This window comes from Pholcus phalangioides, unplaced genomic scaffold, assembly GCF_987345545.1.
Source record: "Pholcus phalangioides strain wild (caught in Gottingen) unplaced genomic scaffold, Ppha-v1.0 ptg000039l_1, whole genome shotgun sequence".
Lineage (NCBI taxonomy): Eukaryota > Metazoa > Arthropoda > Arachnida > Araneae > Pholcidae > Pholcus > Pholcus phalangioides.
This window is the reverse complement of record NW_028301625.1, coordinates 12,735,879-12,753,884: the sequence shown is the minus strand read 5'-3', so window position 1 is coordinate 12,753,884 and position 18,006 is coordinate 12,735,879. Positions and strand designations below refer to the sequence as shown.

General features: G+C 33.9%; 1 protein-coding gene across 2 annotated transcripts in view; it reads left to right on the top strand.

Moving 5' to 3' along the window:
* Positions 1 to 13,451, top strand: part of LOC149065599 (homeobox protein extradenticle-like) — a 325,830-nt gene extending 312,379 nt beyond the window's left edge. Inside the window, exons 7-9 of one of the 2 annotated variants that reach the window (XM_089253573.1) lie at positions 4,587 to 4,774; positions 11,182 to 11,283; positions 13,237 to 13,451. In XM_089253573.1, the coding sequence (XP_089109699.1) occupies positions 4,587 to 4,774; positions 11,182 to 11,283; positions 13,237 to 13,257 (311 nt within the window). In that variant the 3' untranslated portion in view covers positions 13,258 to 13,451. Of the gene's footprint in view, positions 1 to 4,586; positions 4,796 to 11,181; positions 11,284 to 13,236 lie in introns of those variants that run through there. The other variant, XM_089253574.1, reaches the window with a different exon arrangement.
* The last annotated feature ends 4,555 nt before the right edge of the window (positions 13,452 to 18,006 follow it).

Here is an 18,006-nt window from a genome sequence, read left to right as displayed (position 1 = left end):
TTTATCGGATTGGATAATAAAAGATAATTAATGCTTCTCCCCGTTAGCGCGATAGTTATTTATTACGATTCCTTGTCGATCGAAGTCGTTGCTAATGGAAAAGAACGAAATTTATGGTCTTCGATAGTGGTCAGGTCTTTGTTCGAAGCTTTTTTCTCTACATTCGTGTAAATTTTTGGGTTGTTTTTAATTTTTGGAAGTTTTTCAGAGGAAACAATTTTGTTTGTTTGTTTTCATTTTCTGTGGTATCTGGTGAGTTTTCGAGCGTCGATATACGAAAAAACTTTCTCACATCCTCGACATGGATTCCAAGTGAAAATTCTGAGAGAAATAGAAGTAAAATATAGCCATACGAAACGAAGAGCGTGAAAGAATTTATTTATTTATTTATTTTTTTAGTTTGTTGGCTGGTGGTGGACCTCCTCAAGATCTTTGTGGACCTGCTTTGTACTAAAGAAAAACGAAAAGAAAAAGTTTTGTAACTTCTTATCTGTGCTGGCATTTGACAGGCAAGAAAGTTTGTGAGAAATGTTGGCGGGCCAGTAGTAGAAAGAAACATCGGTTTGCGAGGGAATGAACATCCGTTCTACCCGCAAAGAATGGGGCACAAATTCTAGTGACGAGAAGTCCGGACATTTTCAAGAGACTACAAAAGGAGTTTTCTCAGCAATCCTTTCCGTGGCGAACAACTTCCACAAGCTCAGAATGAGGTGGGGAAAATGAGGTTCGAGTCCCGGCAAGAATTCCAAGAAACCTTGCATTCATCTCGATTAAAATATCTCAAATCTCTCTTCTATTTCTTTTACTCTTTCTCTTTTTCACGAGATCCAGAGAAGAGAGATAAAAATAAAATAAAAATGTAGAATAGTCAGAGATAATCACATTTACTTTCTTCGCGCGTCTATGAATTCCTTTTTTACTGAGTTTTAGCATTTTTAATGCACGTTATTGTTGAATATGTCGCCGAAGAAGGGTTTTTTTTCTTTTCCTTTGCCTTGTATCTTTCATTTTTCTTCGCACTTCTTTTCTTAAGTTGTTCCAAGGACTTTGTTAGGACTTCCGGGTGAAATATTCCAAAAATATAATAGAACGTGTCCCGACGTACTGTACACGAAGGAGTTGGGTTGTACTAAAATTCTAAATCAAATCAAAGAAATGGTTGTTGGTCGGGGCGATGGAGATATATATATATATGTATAGGAAGGAAGCGGTGAATTTCGAATTCATTTGCTTGGCTAATTTTGATTGCCCTCTTTTCCCGGCTCTTGTAGAGCCAGAGGAATTCGAATTGATGGGAGTCACATCTCATCAACTGTGTTATCAAAGGAAAGCACCAAGAATGGAAGAGTGGGATATATATATCCTATCCTATGCTTGCGCTTCTTGTCTTCAACGCTATTTGCATTTGTGGCCGTAAGCGCTACGGTATTCGACAAAAAATGTATGTATATATATATAGCAGGGGTAGAGAAATTTGAATTTTCTTTCAGAACTTTGTTTGAAATTAGACTTTTGAGGAAGAACTATATCTCTGCAAAATCGCGTATGTGTTGAACACCGTCATCTTTTGTGTGAGAAATTTTAGTTTCAGTATTCTATGAATATTTCGTCCGTATTTTGACGACACTAAATCCCAGCTGTGAATTAGACATGGGGTGACTGATTTTCAAAATGAAAATAGAAGGATTGTTGTGTTATGGCAAAAATTTGTAAATATAATCGAGGTGTGAATCCTGCATTAATTGATCGGATAGTTTATAATTCAAGTATGCAGAAAAAGTAATTGCCGATATTGCCTTCTGTCATTCATTACAGTAGTTATCTTCAAACGATGTGCCGCTCTTTTCCTCTTGCTTTTTTTTCAACATAGTTTTTCATTCAGAGAAAAGATCCAAGACTGCTTACTGTTCATCCAATAAATCTGTTTTCTTCTTTATTTTCACGACTCAAAATTATTATTCATCACGACTCAAAACAAGATATAGCGTCGTCCAATATGGCACCGTGAAGGTTCAGGGTGCAGCAAAATATTTCGAGGATAAACTTTCATAGGACGTAATCATAAAGCCGTGGTTCTCAATCGATGAGTAACGGCACTGCTAGGGTAAAGAGATCTAATAGGGCTTATTTGAAATACTTTTTCACTGAATTATTTTTTTCGTAATTTAACGTGTGAATTATTGACATTTTTACAGCTAAATTGTGCTAATCGAATTTAGAATAATTACGCTATAAACGGAGTTGACTGTCTAACCAGCTAGCTCAGTAAAATCTAGGAGCCACTTAGACGGTCAAAACATCACGCAACTAAATAGAAAAACTTTTTATTTTCTTAATTTTGAGATGTTGATGAAGGTTCTTTCATTCTCTTCGACGCCAAAACATTTTTTGACAATGCTTCTGCCTTTAGCTGACCACATGAAATATTCTTGACCGTATTCATGAGATAAAAATATTATTTGCGCATTCCATATCAATGGCCGCTTATAATATAAATCGAAAAATTAAACAACAACGATTGATTATGAGAAATGTGAACGTATTTGAAGATCAATACAGGAGACAAGGGAATCCAAAAAAAATTAATCAAAACAAGGAGAATTGGTCATCTTAATTAGACATAAGATATATCTCTCAATATTAATAATCAAATTTATATCACTCGGATATCTCCAATGAAAGTAATGGATATCAAGAAATATTAGTTTAAAAAAAATATCAAATCGATCATCCAAATGATCATTAGCGATCGTTTCTACAAGATTGTACAAAAAAAAGGGGGAAAAAAAAGATAAAGACACGGTTCGGGTATCGTATTTTATCGAAAAATTCGAAAGACATAGTTTAATTAAGTAAAAATCTCTCTCCTTTTTTGTTAAATTTCAAGTAAAAAGACAGGAAAAAAATCTCGTACGAAATCGAAGAAGGACTCGCTCAAGATGATTGACAACTTCTCCTATTTGCTAGTGCTTTTAAATATACAGAACGAGAAGTTTAATAATAAAAACAAAAAAAACAAAAATGAAAATAATATATATATATATATAAGAAATTAATTTCTTCCGTCTGAAGATAAGAAAATACAATTAAGATGAGAGAAAAAAAAATTCTTATTTTATTTTATTTCTTGGAATGTGGATCAAGAGCAAAGGGAAAAAAACAAGATGTGGAGATAGAATTTTTTTTTTTTTTAAGGGAAACAGAATAAGAAGGTAATGAGAATAAAAAATCTCGATGCCTCTGGTTTTTAATCTGGTAAATTGTTAGTGCTTGTGTTGATGCTGCTGTTGTGTCAGTGCGTCACATTTGTCAGTCGAACTTCTTGACTTGAATGTCCGGAATGAGATGGAATGAACGATAGCTTGGCGTCGCTTTCTCATTGCTTAGAGTGCCTGCTTTAAAGGCATTCTTCTTATTTCTTATTCTTCTTCTCAACAACCAACTAAGAAATAAAATATAAAGGAGAAAAAAAATAATAGAAGAAACGAATATAGCACGTAAACGGTTAAAAGCTTATTGAAGAAATCGAAAAATAGAACTTTTCTATTTATTTATTTTTTTTTTTTGTTTCTTTTTTTTTTTTCTCGAATTGATTTCTTATAATATTTTTATTTTATCTGGAAATCAGGACGACTGTGAAACGTATCTCATATAACGCTTGTCGCTTTCGTCTTTTAGGTTAGGATTATTTTGTACTGGGTGTCCTGTAAGTCCTTATTTTGGTCTTTATCTCATCAACTGTTCGTCGTAGAGGCATGGTTCTAATTAAAACGGTGCTAATTCAATGGTTCTAATTCAAAATGTGTTCAGAAATCATTCTGTATCAGTTTCGAGAATAAAAATACAAATGTGCTATAAAATAAAGAAAATCTAAGTTTTTAACGGTCCCTCTGTCTTCTAATTTCCAATTTGAGAGTTGTTTCCCTGTTTCTCCTGAGGTCAACAAAAAGCATTCCTTGTTTCTGAGTGCAATATTCGCTGAGTTATCTGCATTCCAAATTTAGAGAACAGCATAAATGAGGGAAAGAAGTATCGTCCGATAGTTTATACCGTTCTTTCCCAACTTTTCTCCGATTTTGAACTCAAATATATCAGCGAATATTGCACTTGGAAACGTGAAATTTTTTTTGTTGCCTCAGGAAAGACTGGACAACAACTTTCTAATTTTAAATTAGAGGACGGGGCACCGTATAAAAATTTAGATTTTTATTTTTGTTTTATGACGCACTGTATTTTTACTCTCGAACCTGGTGCAGAATGATTTCTGAGCACATTCTGAGCATTTTTGTTAAATTAGAAATATACGACGAACGGTCTATGAGATAGAGAATTAGGACTTACATGACACCCTGTATATATTATTTTGGCTGGGATTTTTTTTTATCATTCTATGTATCTGATGAGTGTTAATCTCGTTTTAGAAATTTTTCTTGATTGCAATTTATTCATTGAGTAAATTGAGTGTGTCTTTGATGAAATATTATTGTGTGTGTGTGGTTTTTTTGGTTTCGGTTTTGTATTTGGTTATTGGATGAAGTCGATTAGTTATGATTCGTATTTGACGAATATTTTCTTCTCTTTGATAGATTACATCAATGACTGTTATTCCCCACCGTCTGCGGCAGGTTCCTCGCCCTACAGCTTAGGTCCTTCTTCTCAGGGGCAAATGATGAGCCCTCCACCTGGTCCAGCAACGCCGCAAGATTCTATGTATAACATGTCTATGAACGGTAGCGACTCTTACTCCTCTATGGGGGCAAATGTGCAGTCTCAGGTAAAATTCCTATGCATTTAAATAATTGCTATTTGTCGTTCTCTAATGGTGTGTTTTTCAACCTTTCTGAACTCAAGGACCTGTAGAATGCCTGAATCAATTCGATAACCACTAACATGGGCTAACGGAGCACGTGCTCAGAGCCAACAGCAAAGGACCCCAAAACTGGCTGCCTTCCCTATTTTAAACACGGGCTTATATCAGTGCCGTCTTAACGCATGGGCCCACCAGGGCCTCACAATAATGAGAACTAGTTGAAACTTTTGAGAATTTGCCTTTCCCTGTCTATGCCTCTGCCTCAAACAATACTATATATAAGTTGCCCAAAAAACTCATATTCGCCCAGGACCCTATTTTATAAGAAACAGGCTCTAACTAACATCAAAAGTTGTATGATCAAGTGTTCCGAAATTTATGGGACAGGATAAATCACAAAAAATACTGGAATGCCTGTGTATTTTTATCCGTTCCGACTTTTTTTATCAGTTGACCCGTTTTTTTTTCAACGGATCCTATTTGAATTTGTAATTTTTACTAGAATCTTGAATGAAGATAATTTTCATAATTTAGAAATTATATGATTATGGCTATAGACATAAATATTTGTTTCATAGTCATGTTCGACATTTTTTCTATGAACTACATTTCAATTCACCGCGAATTCCAGTTGCCCTTCATTTTCCGGTAATTAGGGATTTTTAGCCATTTCAGCAATTGATGATTTTACCGACTTATGGCAACGTTTTGGTTGGCAAATCCTAATTTTTCGTACTTTTTATTGATTGAATATGGTCACCTAGTCACATAATGAATGTTTTTCTCGTTGAAGTACATCGGTAGCCCATTCCCATGTTAAGAATCACCATTTTACTCATTTTTCTCGATGAGATATATTAACCCTAATATGGAGGGAAAAATCTAATTTTTATTTGAACCCGTAAAGTATGCTACTGGTATTAATCGAATAATTTTTCATTCATTCAGAATTGAATTATCAAGTCTTGTCTGCGGAACACCTGTGCCATCGTCGCAGACCACATTTCGTCCGCGGACCATAGATTGAGAAACGCGGTTCCAGATTAGCTTTTATACAGCAAAAGTAGCCTTGTTTTGCTTTGACTATCATCTGAATCGATTTACCTGATGCATGAATGGAAATCCAGGAAAAGCATCGGTCTTTTCCTCTTGTTGTTTTTTTCCCACGTAGTTTTTCATTAAGAGAAAAGATCCAAGACCGCTTACTGTTCATCCAGTAAATCTGTTTTCTTCTTTATTTTTCTTGGAAGAAAGAGTTCCTCAGTCAATGTTATGCTCCATTCCCCAAGGGTTGAAGCTCCCGCCATTGTAATCGGTTCCTGCTGAACCAATAGCATTGGTATGATTGGTTTCCTATAAAAGGCGAATGGTTCTTGGCTAATTTCTTTGTGGCTTTAGTAGTGTTTTCTGTACGTTGTTTTCTCTTTTTTTGGTGAATCAGGGGTATCTATGTTCGTTTTGCTCATTTCCATGACCATTATTATGTATACTGAATCGGATTTCGAAGCAACAACTGAAAGTTAGAACAGGGATCTTCAACCTTTCTCGAGTCGTGAACATTGCCTAGGCTTATCATTAGAGCCCGGATTATATGCACTAAAAAACCATGAAATATGCACTAAAAAATCATGAAATATTAACTAAAAAACGATGAAATATGCACTAAAAAACCAGGAAATATGCACCAAGAAACGATGAAAAATGCACTAAAAAACGCTGAAAAATGCACTAAAAACGCTGAAAAATGCCGATATATACATACTTAGAATCATCCGATTTAAAAAAATCATAATTATTCAGCTTTTAATCTGTTTTAATCAAATAACGTATAGGTGGAAAGAGGGAAATCTCTAATTTCACTCAGTTGCCGACAGGTTGCGTTGACGCTCTTCCTTCGGTCGCCACTTCAGTGTTTGCCAAGATTTCGACTGCACAATAGAAATCGTTTTGTGTTCTAAGCTTTCCGAAGTGTGAGTCCGTAACAATTGTCCATCGTGCTTTTCATCGACAATACCTTGGTGTTGAACTTCCTACCGCTCAGAACATTAGGCGATTGTATAAACAATTCCCAGACAAGGGTTGTCTGTGTGAAGGGAAATGCCCTGGCCGTCCCCGCATGTCAGACGAAAATGTGGAGCACATCCGACAGAGTTTCGCACGTACTCCACAGAAATCCACTCCCAATGGATGCAAACGTGCTTGCAAAAGTTTGGGACGAATTTGACTACCGTATAGACATATGCTGTGCATCCCAAGGTGAACATATTGAGCACCTTTAATTTGGTTAGTAAAAAAACTTTATGATTAGCCATGTAATATAAAATTAATCTTAAGTGTGTATGTGTTCAATATTTTTCGTAATATACGCATTTCAAACCGGGTGATTCTTTTTGAAACACCCTGTATTATACAGTACCATGAAATCAAAAATATGTGAGAAAAATGAAAACGAATCCATCTATATATAATATCATATGCTGAAGTATGGCACCGAAGATTAAAAGTATTCACAAAAATAAAAAATATACACTTCAAAGTGTCGAAAAAGGAAAAAAATCATAAAAATTGCAGAAATATGAATTTAAAAATGCTAAAATATGAATTTAAAAATGCTAAAATATGAATTTAAAAATGCTAAAATATGAATTTAAAAATGCTAAAATATGAATTTAAAAATGCTAAAATATGAATTTAAAAATGCTAAAATATGAATTTAAAAATGCTAAAATATGAATTTAAAATATGAATTTAAAAATGCTAAAATATGCCTTAAAAATTCTTCAATATGCCCAAAAGGGCATGTATAATTATACTAAGAGATATACGTAAAATGAAAAAAAAATGCGATCTTTAAATGTGCCGCTTAGTTCATTTTCACAAAATTAAGCTTTAAGGCCGCGTTCCACATCATATCACTCCGAGGGTTACATTAGGTGCTCGGGCCATGAGTTGAGCTTGTATGTCTTACTGCAACGTTTAGATACGTATGTTTGAAACCATTGTTAGTGTGCGGCTGAAGTTGGTTTTCGCGAATGCGAGCCGATCTCCCCGTTAAAAAGTCTCGCCACAGAGAGCAGCAGGCTTACAAGCGGTACAAATATTCAATCATTACATTTCAGTCACTTCCCTTCTGAAATATAGATGGCTGCGCTGAAAAATCATACACAACACTAGATACGCACTGAGACTATTAGGTACACACACTTACACTTCCGGCACAACTCACTATATAGTAAATTGCCCACGGCGATAGACCTGAGTTGTGCTCAGTTTGAAAAAAAGAAAGAAAGCTTGAAAAACCTGCATTAATCGTGATTCTTGAATGCAATTTTCACGGGTTATATTTGCAGGGTGCAATTTTGAAATGTTGATCAAGTGCTCTCGTGCACGAAATCTGGCACGAGCATTGAGCTCTCTTGGTGTTTGAGGTCTCACCCATGGTGCTCGCGAGCAACAGGTTGAAGATGGCCGAGTTAGAACTTGGTTAGTTTGCGGGTAGATATCGTTGGTTGGTTTGCGTTTTGGTTCTAAGCTTTGAGTTTTGGATCAGTTTTACTTTTGGAGGTCTTTGCTTCCGCCTCTCATTCGGTAACCGTCTTCGGGATTCGCTTATTGAATTAGATTCCAGCAAAAAGTCCTTCTGGAGAAAATGTCATTTCGATTTTTTTTTTTTCCTTATTTTTTTGTGTGTCCCGTTTTCTTCTTCCCTCGAAATACACACACACACACGGTCTCTTCAAATTAGGCTTCTTTTTATCCGAATGCGGGGGGTTTAAGAAAAGTGGGACTTCTTTTTTCATTATAGTAACAAGCTCTGCCAAAAATTGTTTTCTTGCATGTCTTGTCAAATCTAAAGCCTTTTGTTGTCGTTTTTTGTTTTTTTTTATCTTTTGTTCTTTATTTAACTACTTGTAGGTCGTAGTTGATTTGTTGCGGAAGGAAGGCTTCTTCCCCTCTCTCTGTGTGTCTCTCGACTGTTCGCTACCAATTTTCTTAAGTCGTTTTCTCCGGTTTTGCTCCCGTTTAAGACAAATTTATTTTATCCAAAAATCTTTTTTTTTTGTTTTAATAATTTTTTTATCCTTTAAAAAAAGGGAAAAATTTTATATCTTTTTGTAGGTAAAAAAAGTAATCGGCTTTTATGTAGGTTGAACAGTATTTAGTCTTTGGGATTTTATTGCGATTCGAACTTTGTTTCCTTTCCATGCTATAAAGTGTGGTTCGTCTCTCTTTTTTTTTTTTTTAACAACAAAAAAATTCTCATGGCTAATTTTTTTCATATTTTTCAGTTTTAGGTTGGTAGTCTGGTAGGTTGCATTTATTTTTGTGCCTATGATGTTGTTGAGACGGCCGTGGCTGTAGCCTAATAACCATCGACGATATGAGTAGGTTGAGGCAGCTTGATGACAATTTTTGAAATGAGTTTTTGACTACAGTATATGAGAAACGAAAGTTTATAGAAAGCTATATGAAGCTTTTGGAGTTTCCTAATTTTGTCTTGCAGTTAGTTCCGGTTAATTCTCTATCTTCTGTATTTTGTACTATCGTTGGTCGCCATTACTGTACAAAACAGTTTTCCAACGCTTGCTCGCGCGGAACCCTTGATGATTACAGGTCTGTTCTACGGAACCCAAATAGACATAAATACTTCTACACACAATATAGATTTTTTTGTTACAATGCCAATAAAAAATTTTTCATTTTTTGATACCGTGAACGCCCAGGAAAAACTATCGTGGAACACCTTGCTATACAACAGTGTTTTTCAATTTGAACATAACCCAGGACATCTTGGTCAAAGAAGAACCAAGTACCCCCAGGCTATACACACCTACATATATAAACGCAACATTGTTTTTTATCGTATGTATTTTACTTCCTTGACATAAGAGAACAAATTTTACTTTAATTTTATATGGTCATTTGTTTTGGCGCAGTTTAACCTGGTTGGTCCTTGTGCGAAGAAAACCAAAATTCAATCCATTCCCTAAGCTATTCCTTAGCTGTACGCTTCATTTTCATTCTGATGTCTGCTTTGTTTTGAAACATATCCCATAGACTCCCCTTAGCAACCGTACCACCTTTTGAAAACCAATTCTTATAACAATTGTTGTTTTAGCTAAAACATTAATAAATCTACAGATTCTGTTCGATCTAATAAGAACTTTTAAATGAACTCCCGAACGAGAGAGAAAATCCAACTACTGTACTATCTCGTAGTAATTTTCCCAATCCTGATACATCATACTCAAAGCTGTAATTTGCAGAAATTGTTGAAAGATAACACCTCGTACTGTTTCGTTTTACGCTATCATTAATAAGAGTTTGTTTTTATATTGTTACTTTTTTATTCAGAACTAAAGCTCACTTTCTGTCAAGAGGAGCTCGCGAAATGTTCCAAAGAGTTGACAAATTCCATTTAATCCTTGTCAATAATAAAAGAACAACACAAAAAAAATAAATAAAAACAGTACACCAGCCGCTTTTACACCGAGACGTAATTGGAGAAATCTTCTCAGTTATTTTCATTTGCTGTATATTTTTTTTTTCTTTTCCCTCTCGTTTCTGTTTTTCTTTCTGGGAAATGAAATAAAAGAGAGAGAACTTGCTTTTCCAGGACTGCGTCGACAGGAAATCAAACCAATAATTCCCGATCGAAGCTAAAGAAATCAATCCAGTAGCTAGTTTTCCCGCGGACCAAGTTTCTTAATCACTCATTTCGACCGTCGTCAATTCTTTCTTATTTCTTGTTGGATTTCTTTTTCGTCCACCATCTCCAATGGCTACTCTCTTTCCTCTTCTCTTATACCCTTCGATACAACATATACAAGAACATTGGATGGATACAAACCCACGGGAAAGTTGCCAGTAAACGAGAAAAAAAAATTCAATTTGGAGAAAGGTCGATGTTTAGATGTTCCTATTTGTCCTGACAGGTTTCTCTTAACGAATTTGGTTTCCCGATTTACGTCGGAATCAACTTTGTTAAATGGAAACAACCCTTAAAAATAATAAATAAATAAAATAATAATAAAGATTGTTCCACGGGTTTTTCTTTCTCCTCTTGTGCATTGTCACATAAAATCAGGATGAACTGCGCATCAATCAATCTCTCTATGAGCTTGTCAAATGGACTTGACATTGGTAGTGTTTGTTAGTGTGTGTATATGTCCTTCAGAGTATGCACCTTGTTCTAACTTGTACCGTGTCGTGTATGGGTTGATACGAACTCGTTCTTTTACCTGTGGTATTGTATGCAAAGACCTTCGTGAGAAGTCGTGTAACTTAATGTATTAAAATGAGGCTTTAGAATACTTTTTTTAGACAGTGATGTCTATATTTATGGTTTCTTTCTCTGTCACTTGTCTTAGGCAAACGCATTGAGGCACGTCATTTCTCAAACTGCTGGTTACGGTGATGGGATGCCGCCGCCATCTTCAGCTTCATCTATATACGACCCCGGCATGCATCAGGTTAGTATTCATTCCCGTATAATACGAGTATTCAAATTTTTGGTTCAAAATGACAGTAATGAAAATTCATATACAATGGAAAAAATATCTCAGAAAAAATAAATTTATCCAATGATATAGGGCTTCTCTGACTTGAAGCCCTGGGCCCCGTTTGAGCCCACCCGTTTAGACACCACTGTGTAAATCTAGGTACCGCAGTATGATTTGTTGACCCTCGAGCTTCATGGATTTTTTTTTGTTTTGTCAGTAATGCCTAACAAGTAATTACAATGTCCGAATCAAGCCAGGACTGCCTTAACAAGTTTGGAATCTCGAGACTCAAATATTTTGGGGACTGTTTAACAGTGCCGTCTTAACGCATGGGCCCACTCGGGCACGGCCCCGGGGCTTCATAAAAATGAGATCCCTTTGAAATTTTTGAGAGTGAAGTGTATATTTGCCAGAGGGAGGGTGTCTGAAAAACCACTTGGCCGGGGGCCCCACGATGGTCTTAAGACGGCCCTGCTTTTGAATTTTGATTTCATATACTTTAGAGGAAAAACAGCATCTTAAAAAAGCAACAGAAAAATGCTGGAAAAAAAGATCGCACAAAATTATTTGTACACTAAAAACCATAATGTAAATTCCGGATGAATAAAATCTTCAATAATTGAAGGTTCTTTTATTACTTGAGCCTATTACATAGCCTTCTCCACAAGGACTTCTTCGAGAGGTATATACACCTTGCATAATTATGAGGTCCTGACCATGGAGCCCAAGTCAGTTCCAACTGATAGGCATAAATTTATAGTCAGGACTCATCACACACTTTTCCATTTGATCAACGTTGATATTTTACTGTATACCATATTTACCTGCATACAATTTAAATTTGTTATTGTAAATTTCATACCGCAGCTTATTATATCTGCAGTTTTTCTGAGTAGTAAGAATAGAAAAAGTTTTAAAAGATAAATTTGGGAAAGAATAATTTTTAGAAGATTTATAGATGGATTACAAACGCAAGTAGAAAAATTGATATATTTTTCCTAAAACGCGACCAGAAGCCTTTCATTTCTATTCACTATTAATGAATGAAATTTTTATACTGGATTATAAGCAGATATTTTTTCTCTGAATAGTGAAATTATGTTTTGCGAATTATTGGATTGGATTTCGACATAATTCGCATAAGGGCCTTTAAATTTCTGTGGATTACATATAGCAAATTCAATAATTTCCAAGACGGCAAATAGGGCTTGAAATTTTGGATATCAAACATTTTGGTCAATTTAATGTGTTTAATATTATTATAAAGGGTGTCTCAGCACCAGGTTTACAAACTTCTAGGAGGGGATAGGGTACGCCGAGACGACTCATAATCACATAACAATGCATGGTTGGAAATGCTTCTCTGATGGGGTAGGGTACACAGAAAACACCAGAAATGAAAGGACACCACGTAAGTGAACACAACATGGGTTTTAATAATAAATGTGCATCGTAAAAGTGACGGAGGTCAAAGGTGTTCAAGCGCCAGCCATGAGCTGGGATGCGGGTCTCACATCTCACAGGCGCATCGAATTTCAAACATTCTGGAAGATTCCGGGCATGTCTAAGACTTCCCTGCAATGCAGGCAACAAGTTCCTCGGTGCTGTCAACAGGGGTGTCATACACCAATGTTTTTGATATGCCACCGGTTTGGGGACTCCTAATCAAGGCATGATAGATCGGGCGATCCAGCATGCCAATGCACCAAATGCCCGGAACCACCGCTTTCTTATATAACGCCATCTAATGCTTCAGGGAAGCATATCCGACCCTGCATTGCATGTGATTCCGAGTCGTCAAGGTGCACTCCTAACCCTTCCTAGAAGTTTGTCAACCTGGTGCCGAGACACTCTGTACATATTTAAGCTAATTATTTAAAATTATATTTAAGCTAATTATATTCATTTTATTTTTCATTTCAGACTTCCGAACTTCACCCATAGTAAAGCTGAGCACTAGCAGCCAGGCAATCTGTGTACAGAATGGTCTGATTAAGGCCTACCAAAAAATAAAGAAAAAAAAAGATAAATAAAAAAAGAAAAATAAAATGAAACAAGGGCTTCAATCAATATACGTTTTGTTCTCATACCTCAAAAAAAAAAAGATTTACAAAATAAAAACACCATGTATCATTATTAAAAATTGGAAAGAAAGGAAAGAAAAATGATGGAAAAACGGACAATTTTCACGACATTATGGGTATATATGTGTATATAAAAACTCTGATGGAACGTTTTACATGATTATATATATAAATAATATACCCGGTCGTTGTACTGTGAAAGAACACAAAAATATCTGAAAAGAAGAAAAAATGGAAAATTTAAAAAAAAAAAACTGGAAAGTGTGTGTGTACAGGAATTCAGCGTTTAAGAAAAAAACATAAAAAAAATAATATGTAGACAGAATAATTGTGCTTTAAAAAATCCAGATTTCGTGATTTTTGATGAACATCCCGTGGTGTTGAATTTTTTTTTTTTTTTTTTTTTGTTCATGTTCATGTGTCAGTGAGAGACATTGTCAAGATGAATAACAGATGGGGAAGATCATGCAAGACATGAAACGCTATGTGTTTTCGTGTGTGCGTGTGTGTTGTGTGTTTTCTTTTATCATTTGTATGCGGTGAATCTTCCTCTTCTGGTAATGAAAAATCATGTTATATCAAAAAAGGCTGATGATGACGATGATGATCATGATGATGATAATAATGATGATATGTTTACCTGCTTTTTTGCATTTCCTTCGAAGAAACTCGTAGCTGCGGTGTGTTTGTTATATTATTATTTTTTTCCTCGTAATTTAAATTTCCTCAGTGAATATTTTTAATTATTTTTCTTTCATGCCGTCGACATCTGTGAGAAATTGATGACGTCTAGTGTTTCAATCGAGAAAATTTTAATTTTTTTAATACCCAATCATTACATTGTTTTTTTGTTTTTTTTCAATTTCAATGTAAATTAACACTCCGATATGACGTCATAGGCCGATTTATCAAACGCAGCGACACCTGTCGAAGCAAGTGTCGGAAAGAATCACATTTTTTAAGAAAAAGCACAAGATTGTGTATAAAAAAAAAACTTAAAATTTTTTGATTGTTCTTATTTTTTGTCCCTGAAAAAAAAAAAAATTGTCCCAAAGATTTAAGATTTGTGTCCGTTGTTTATTATCATTTTCATCTTGAAATTGTTTATAACGAATGAATGGACGTTGTCGCTGGACAGAAACTGTGTTGTCCAGCGGGTGCAAGAAGGAATGGCCAGCCAGATCTGTTATTAAAATGTATCCATTTACTTTACAAGTGAAAAATACAAAAACTTTTTTCAAACTTTGGTCAATTTTCACGACTGAAATAATTTTTTTTTAGTCTTTATTTTATTTCCGAATTTTGGCAAAGTTGCGTGCTCAACATATACATATTATATATATATAAAGATTAAATATATATATATAAATATTATACATAATATATATGGCAGTCTAAAATAAAATTTATAATTTTTCTCTCCCCTGAAAAGACTGCATTTCACCGTTTTTTAGTTTGTATAAATATTTAATTTTTTTATAGTGCTTAATTTAAATATTTAAATAAATACACACATGGGGAGTAAATTTTACTGTTTTAAAATTTAAATAATTTATAAACTCCAGTTTGATCGCGTTTGCTCTATCAAGTCATAATTTTTTAAAATATAAAATTTTTAAATAAATTTCTGAATTCATAATATTCATAAGAGAGATATTTTTTTCAGATAATATAAAATACCGGTGAAATTTTCTAATTTTTTTTCATGTTTTAGACAATTTGTAACCGTTAAATTAACTAATTAATTGAAACTGATTGGCTGTAGAATTTTATCATTTCGCTCGTATAAATGTGAAATAATTCAAGAAAACTGGAGGGTATATATAAATATATAAATCTTCATATAATAAATTAATTAATATTTTAAATAATCGTCATGAATATAAGGATCATTAACCCATTATATGCCAAAACTCCAATGTTGAAAAATTATTCAACTTTTTCAAAAAAAAAACCATTTTGTGATAACATTGTGGAAATATGAAAGGAAAACTGCTTCTCGGAAAAAAAAGTTTTATTAAATTAAAAATTCTAATTATATTAATTTTTTTTGTTAATCATTAAAATTTTTTAAATATTTTTATTCAGTGTGAAACTTTTTAAACTAAAAATCAAATCAAAACTAAAAATTCCACAGCTGAGAAAGAAGAGAAAACAATCGTCCCAAAAAAGGGACAATGGTAAATAATGGGTTAATTAATTAAATGGTGATTAAAATAATTAAAATTAATAAATGAATTTGAATTAATTTATTTCTCCCCATATGTCTCTCAGAAAAATTTCATCAGGTGGAAATATTGTATTATTATCAAATCATTACCATGATGGTGATGATAATGACAAAGCTGTGTAAAAATAATGATGATAAAAAATTTTTAATTTGAATTTAAAAAAAAACAGAAGGATGACAGAAAAGGAAAAATCTCTCGGAAATGGTTTGTTGCAATTCCACGTTTCAGTGAGCTTAGAGCAAGTGTATTTTATTTCGAATGATTTTGATGTACATTGGAGGCGTTGTTCGAAATTCGTACCGTTGTTACTACTTTAGTAAAATAAAAGCTGAATTATATAAATAGTGACTTTTCTCCTCATTGACTTTTTCCATCTATGTACTGCATACAATGGACTATCCGGCGCAATGTGGCGGGAGGGCGGTCTGGATAACAGAAAACCGAGTAGGCCGGAGTTCTATAAATACAATACTGGCTTCCTACCCCCCACCCTATACCATCAAAAACATATTTTTTTATGCCTAAACCCGCTGTTATTCATATTTTCTGACCTCGAAGTACAAGAGTGTACTTAATAAATGTTTGTTATGTACTTCTGAACTGTTCTGTTTTAAAAATTTAGTACAGAAAAAGGAAGTCCGGGAATAAAAATATTGCACAAGATAAACTTTATCTTACTTAATCGCATTAAACATAAAATCATGTACACTGTACAGCTGTGTTTTTCAACGGACCCGTAGGTCCGTGGGATCATTTTCATTCATTATTATTGCATGAAGGACATATTTAGTGATGTGAAATTGTATTTTACTCTATTTCAATTTTTTATAATATGCAAATTATAAAACACAACACATTATAGATTTCATGGGGAAGCAGCTCGAAAATTGATATTCGCTACGGGGAGACCGTGATTCTTTGACCTATAGGTTTTACTACTTCAAAAATGTTGGGAAATGTGGTGCCGCACACTACAAATACACACACTTTCAAAATGAACAAAACATAGGCTATGTTCTGGCAAAAATTATTCAAACTTATTTTGCTGTTCATTGGTAAATGATTACACAAATGTGAAAAGGTAATATAGTTCATTAATGTAATTATTGTGTTTTTAAACTAGGCCGGATAGTCGAGAATCTACTGCATTTAAAATAAATAAATATATATATATTTTTTTTTGGATCATTATCACCGAAGTAAGTTGGATTTGATGCCCGAGAGAGAGATTAAAAGGCCATTTAAACTTACAGTTATTAAACTATCCGTCTGTAGACAATAATAATTTATTTTAAATCCCTTCTCCCTGTCTCATTTGATGCGTGTTAAATTTAATTAGCACAATTTACGAAGCTTTCCTCCCGTCTCCATTCACCTTTTAAGTTAAAGGCCAGACAGAGAAAGAGAGAGACCCCCGTGTGGAGGAGCTAAAGCTCTAGCTCTACAGGTCCATCACGAAGCTCGTTCCGATTCGACTTTTGTGGCTCCATCTATCGGTTGAAAGAAGCTATATTTGATGAATGGTGATTTATTTGGAAGAGAGCACGTTTTCTCATATTGAATCTATTAATTTATCAGATTGTGAATTTTTAGAATTGTACTAAATTTGATTTTAGCCTGCCAGGCTTTACGTCCCCAGCGAAAATTCTTCCTATTCAGATTCAGACTGAGTTTTTTGTCAAGTGAATTAGACTTATGCTAAAAGTTTAATTAACTTGATTTGAATATCGGTCATTTAATTTTTTGTTTCTAATTTTTGAGAGTGATTCTTTTCATTTATGATTCTCTAAAATTGGCCTCTATTTTATATATTTCCTATAAAAATATATTTTTTTCTTTTTGAACGCGCGTGAATGTTTAGAATCCATTTATGAAATTTTTTGAGAGTCAATTCCATTAGGAGAGAAAAATTATAAGAAAGTCGGTGAGAGAGAGAACGAAAATTTGCCATGAAGTGCATTTTTGAATTTTCAAATGGGTATTTTGAATATTTCCTGCGCCTGTGTTAGAATTGAATTTTTGTTCTACTTGCATTAGAGAGAGAGAGAAATACTATATTTTTAATATATTTTAATATAAGCTGCTGCCAACGATTATTTTTTTTTTATGCTGAGATTTTCCATTAAAAATCCTCTCTTCTGAAAACTTTTTGTCAGAAAAGGAAACTTTTTTTTAACAATATTTGTTCAAATGTCTTTAAAATTTGTTTCTCTTTGCACTGTAGTGTCATAAGTTTTAATTGGAGTTTCTCTTATTAAAATGATTTCAAACAACTTTATGACATAAATTTATGTAAATTGTGGTGATTTTTGCAAAAGTTTAATCCGAATTAAAATTCGAAAACAAAATTAAAAACCTAAAAGCTTACAAAAGTATTC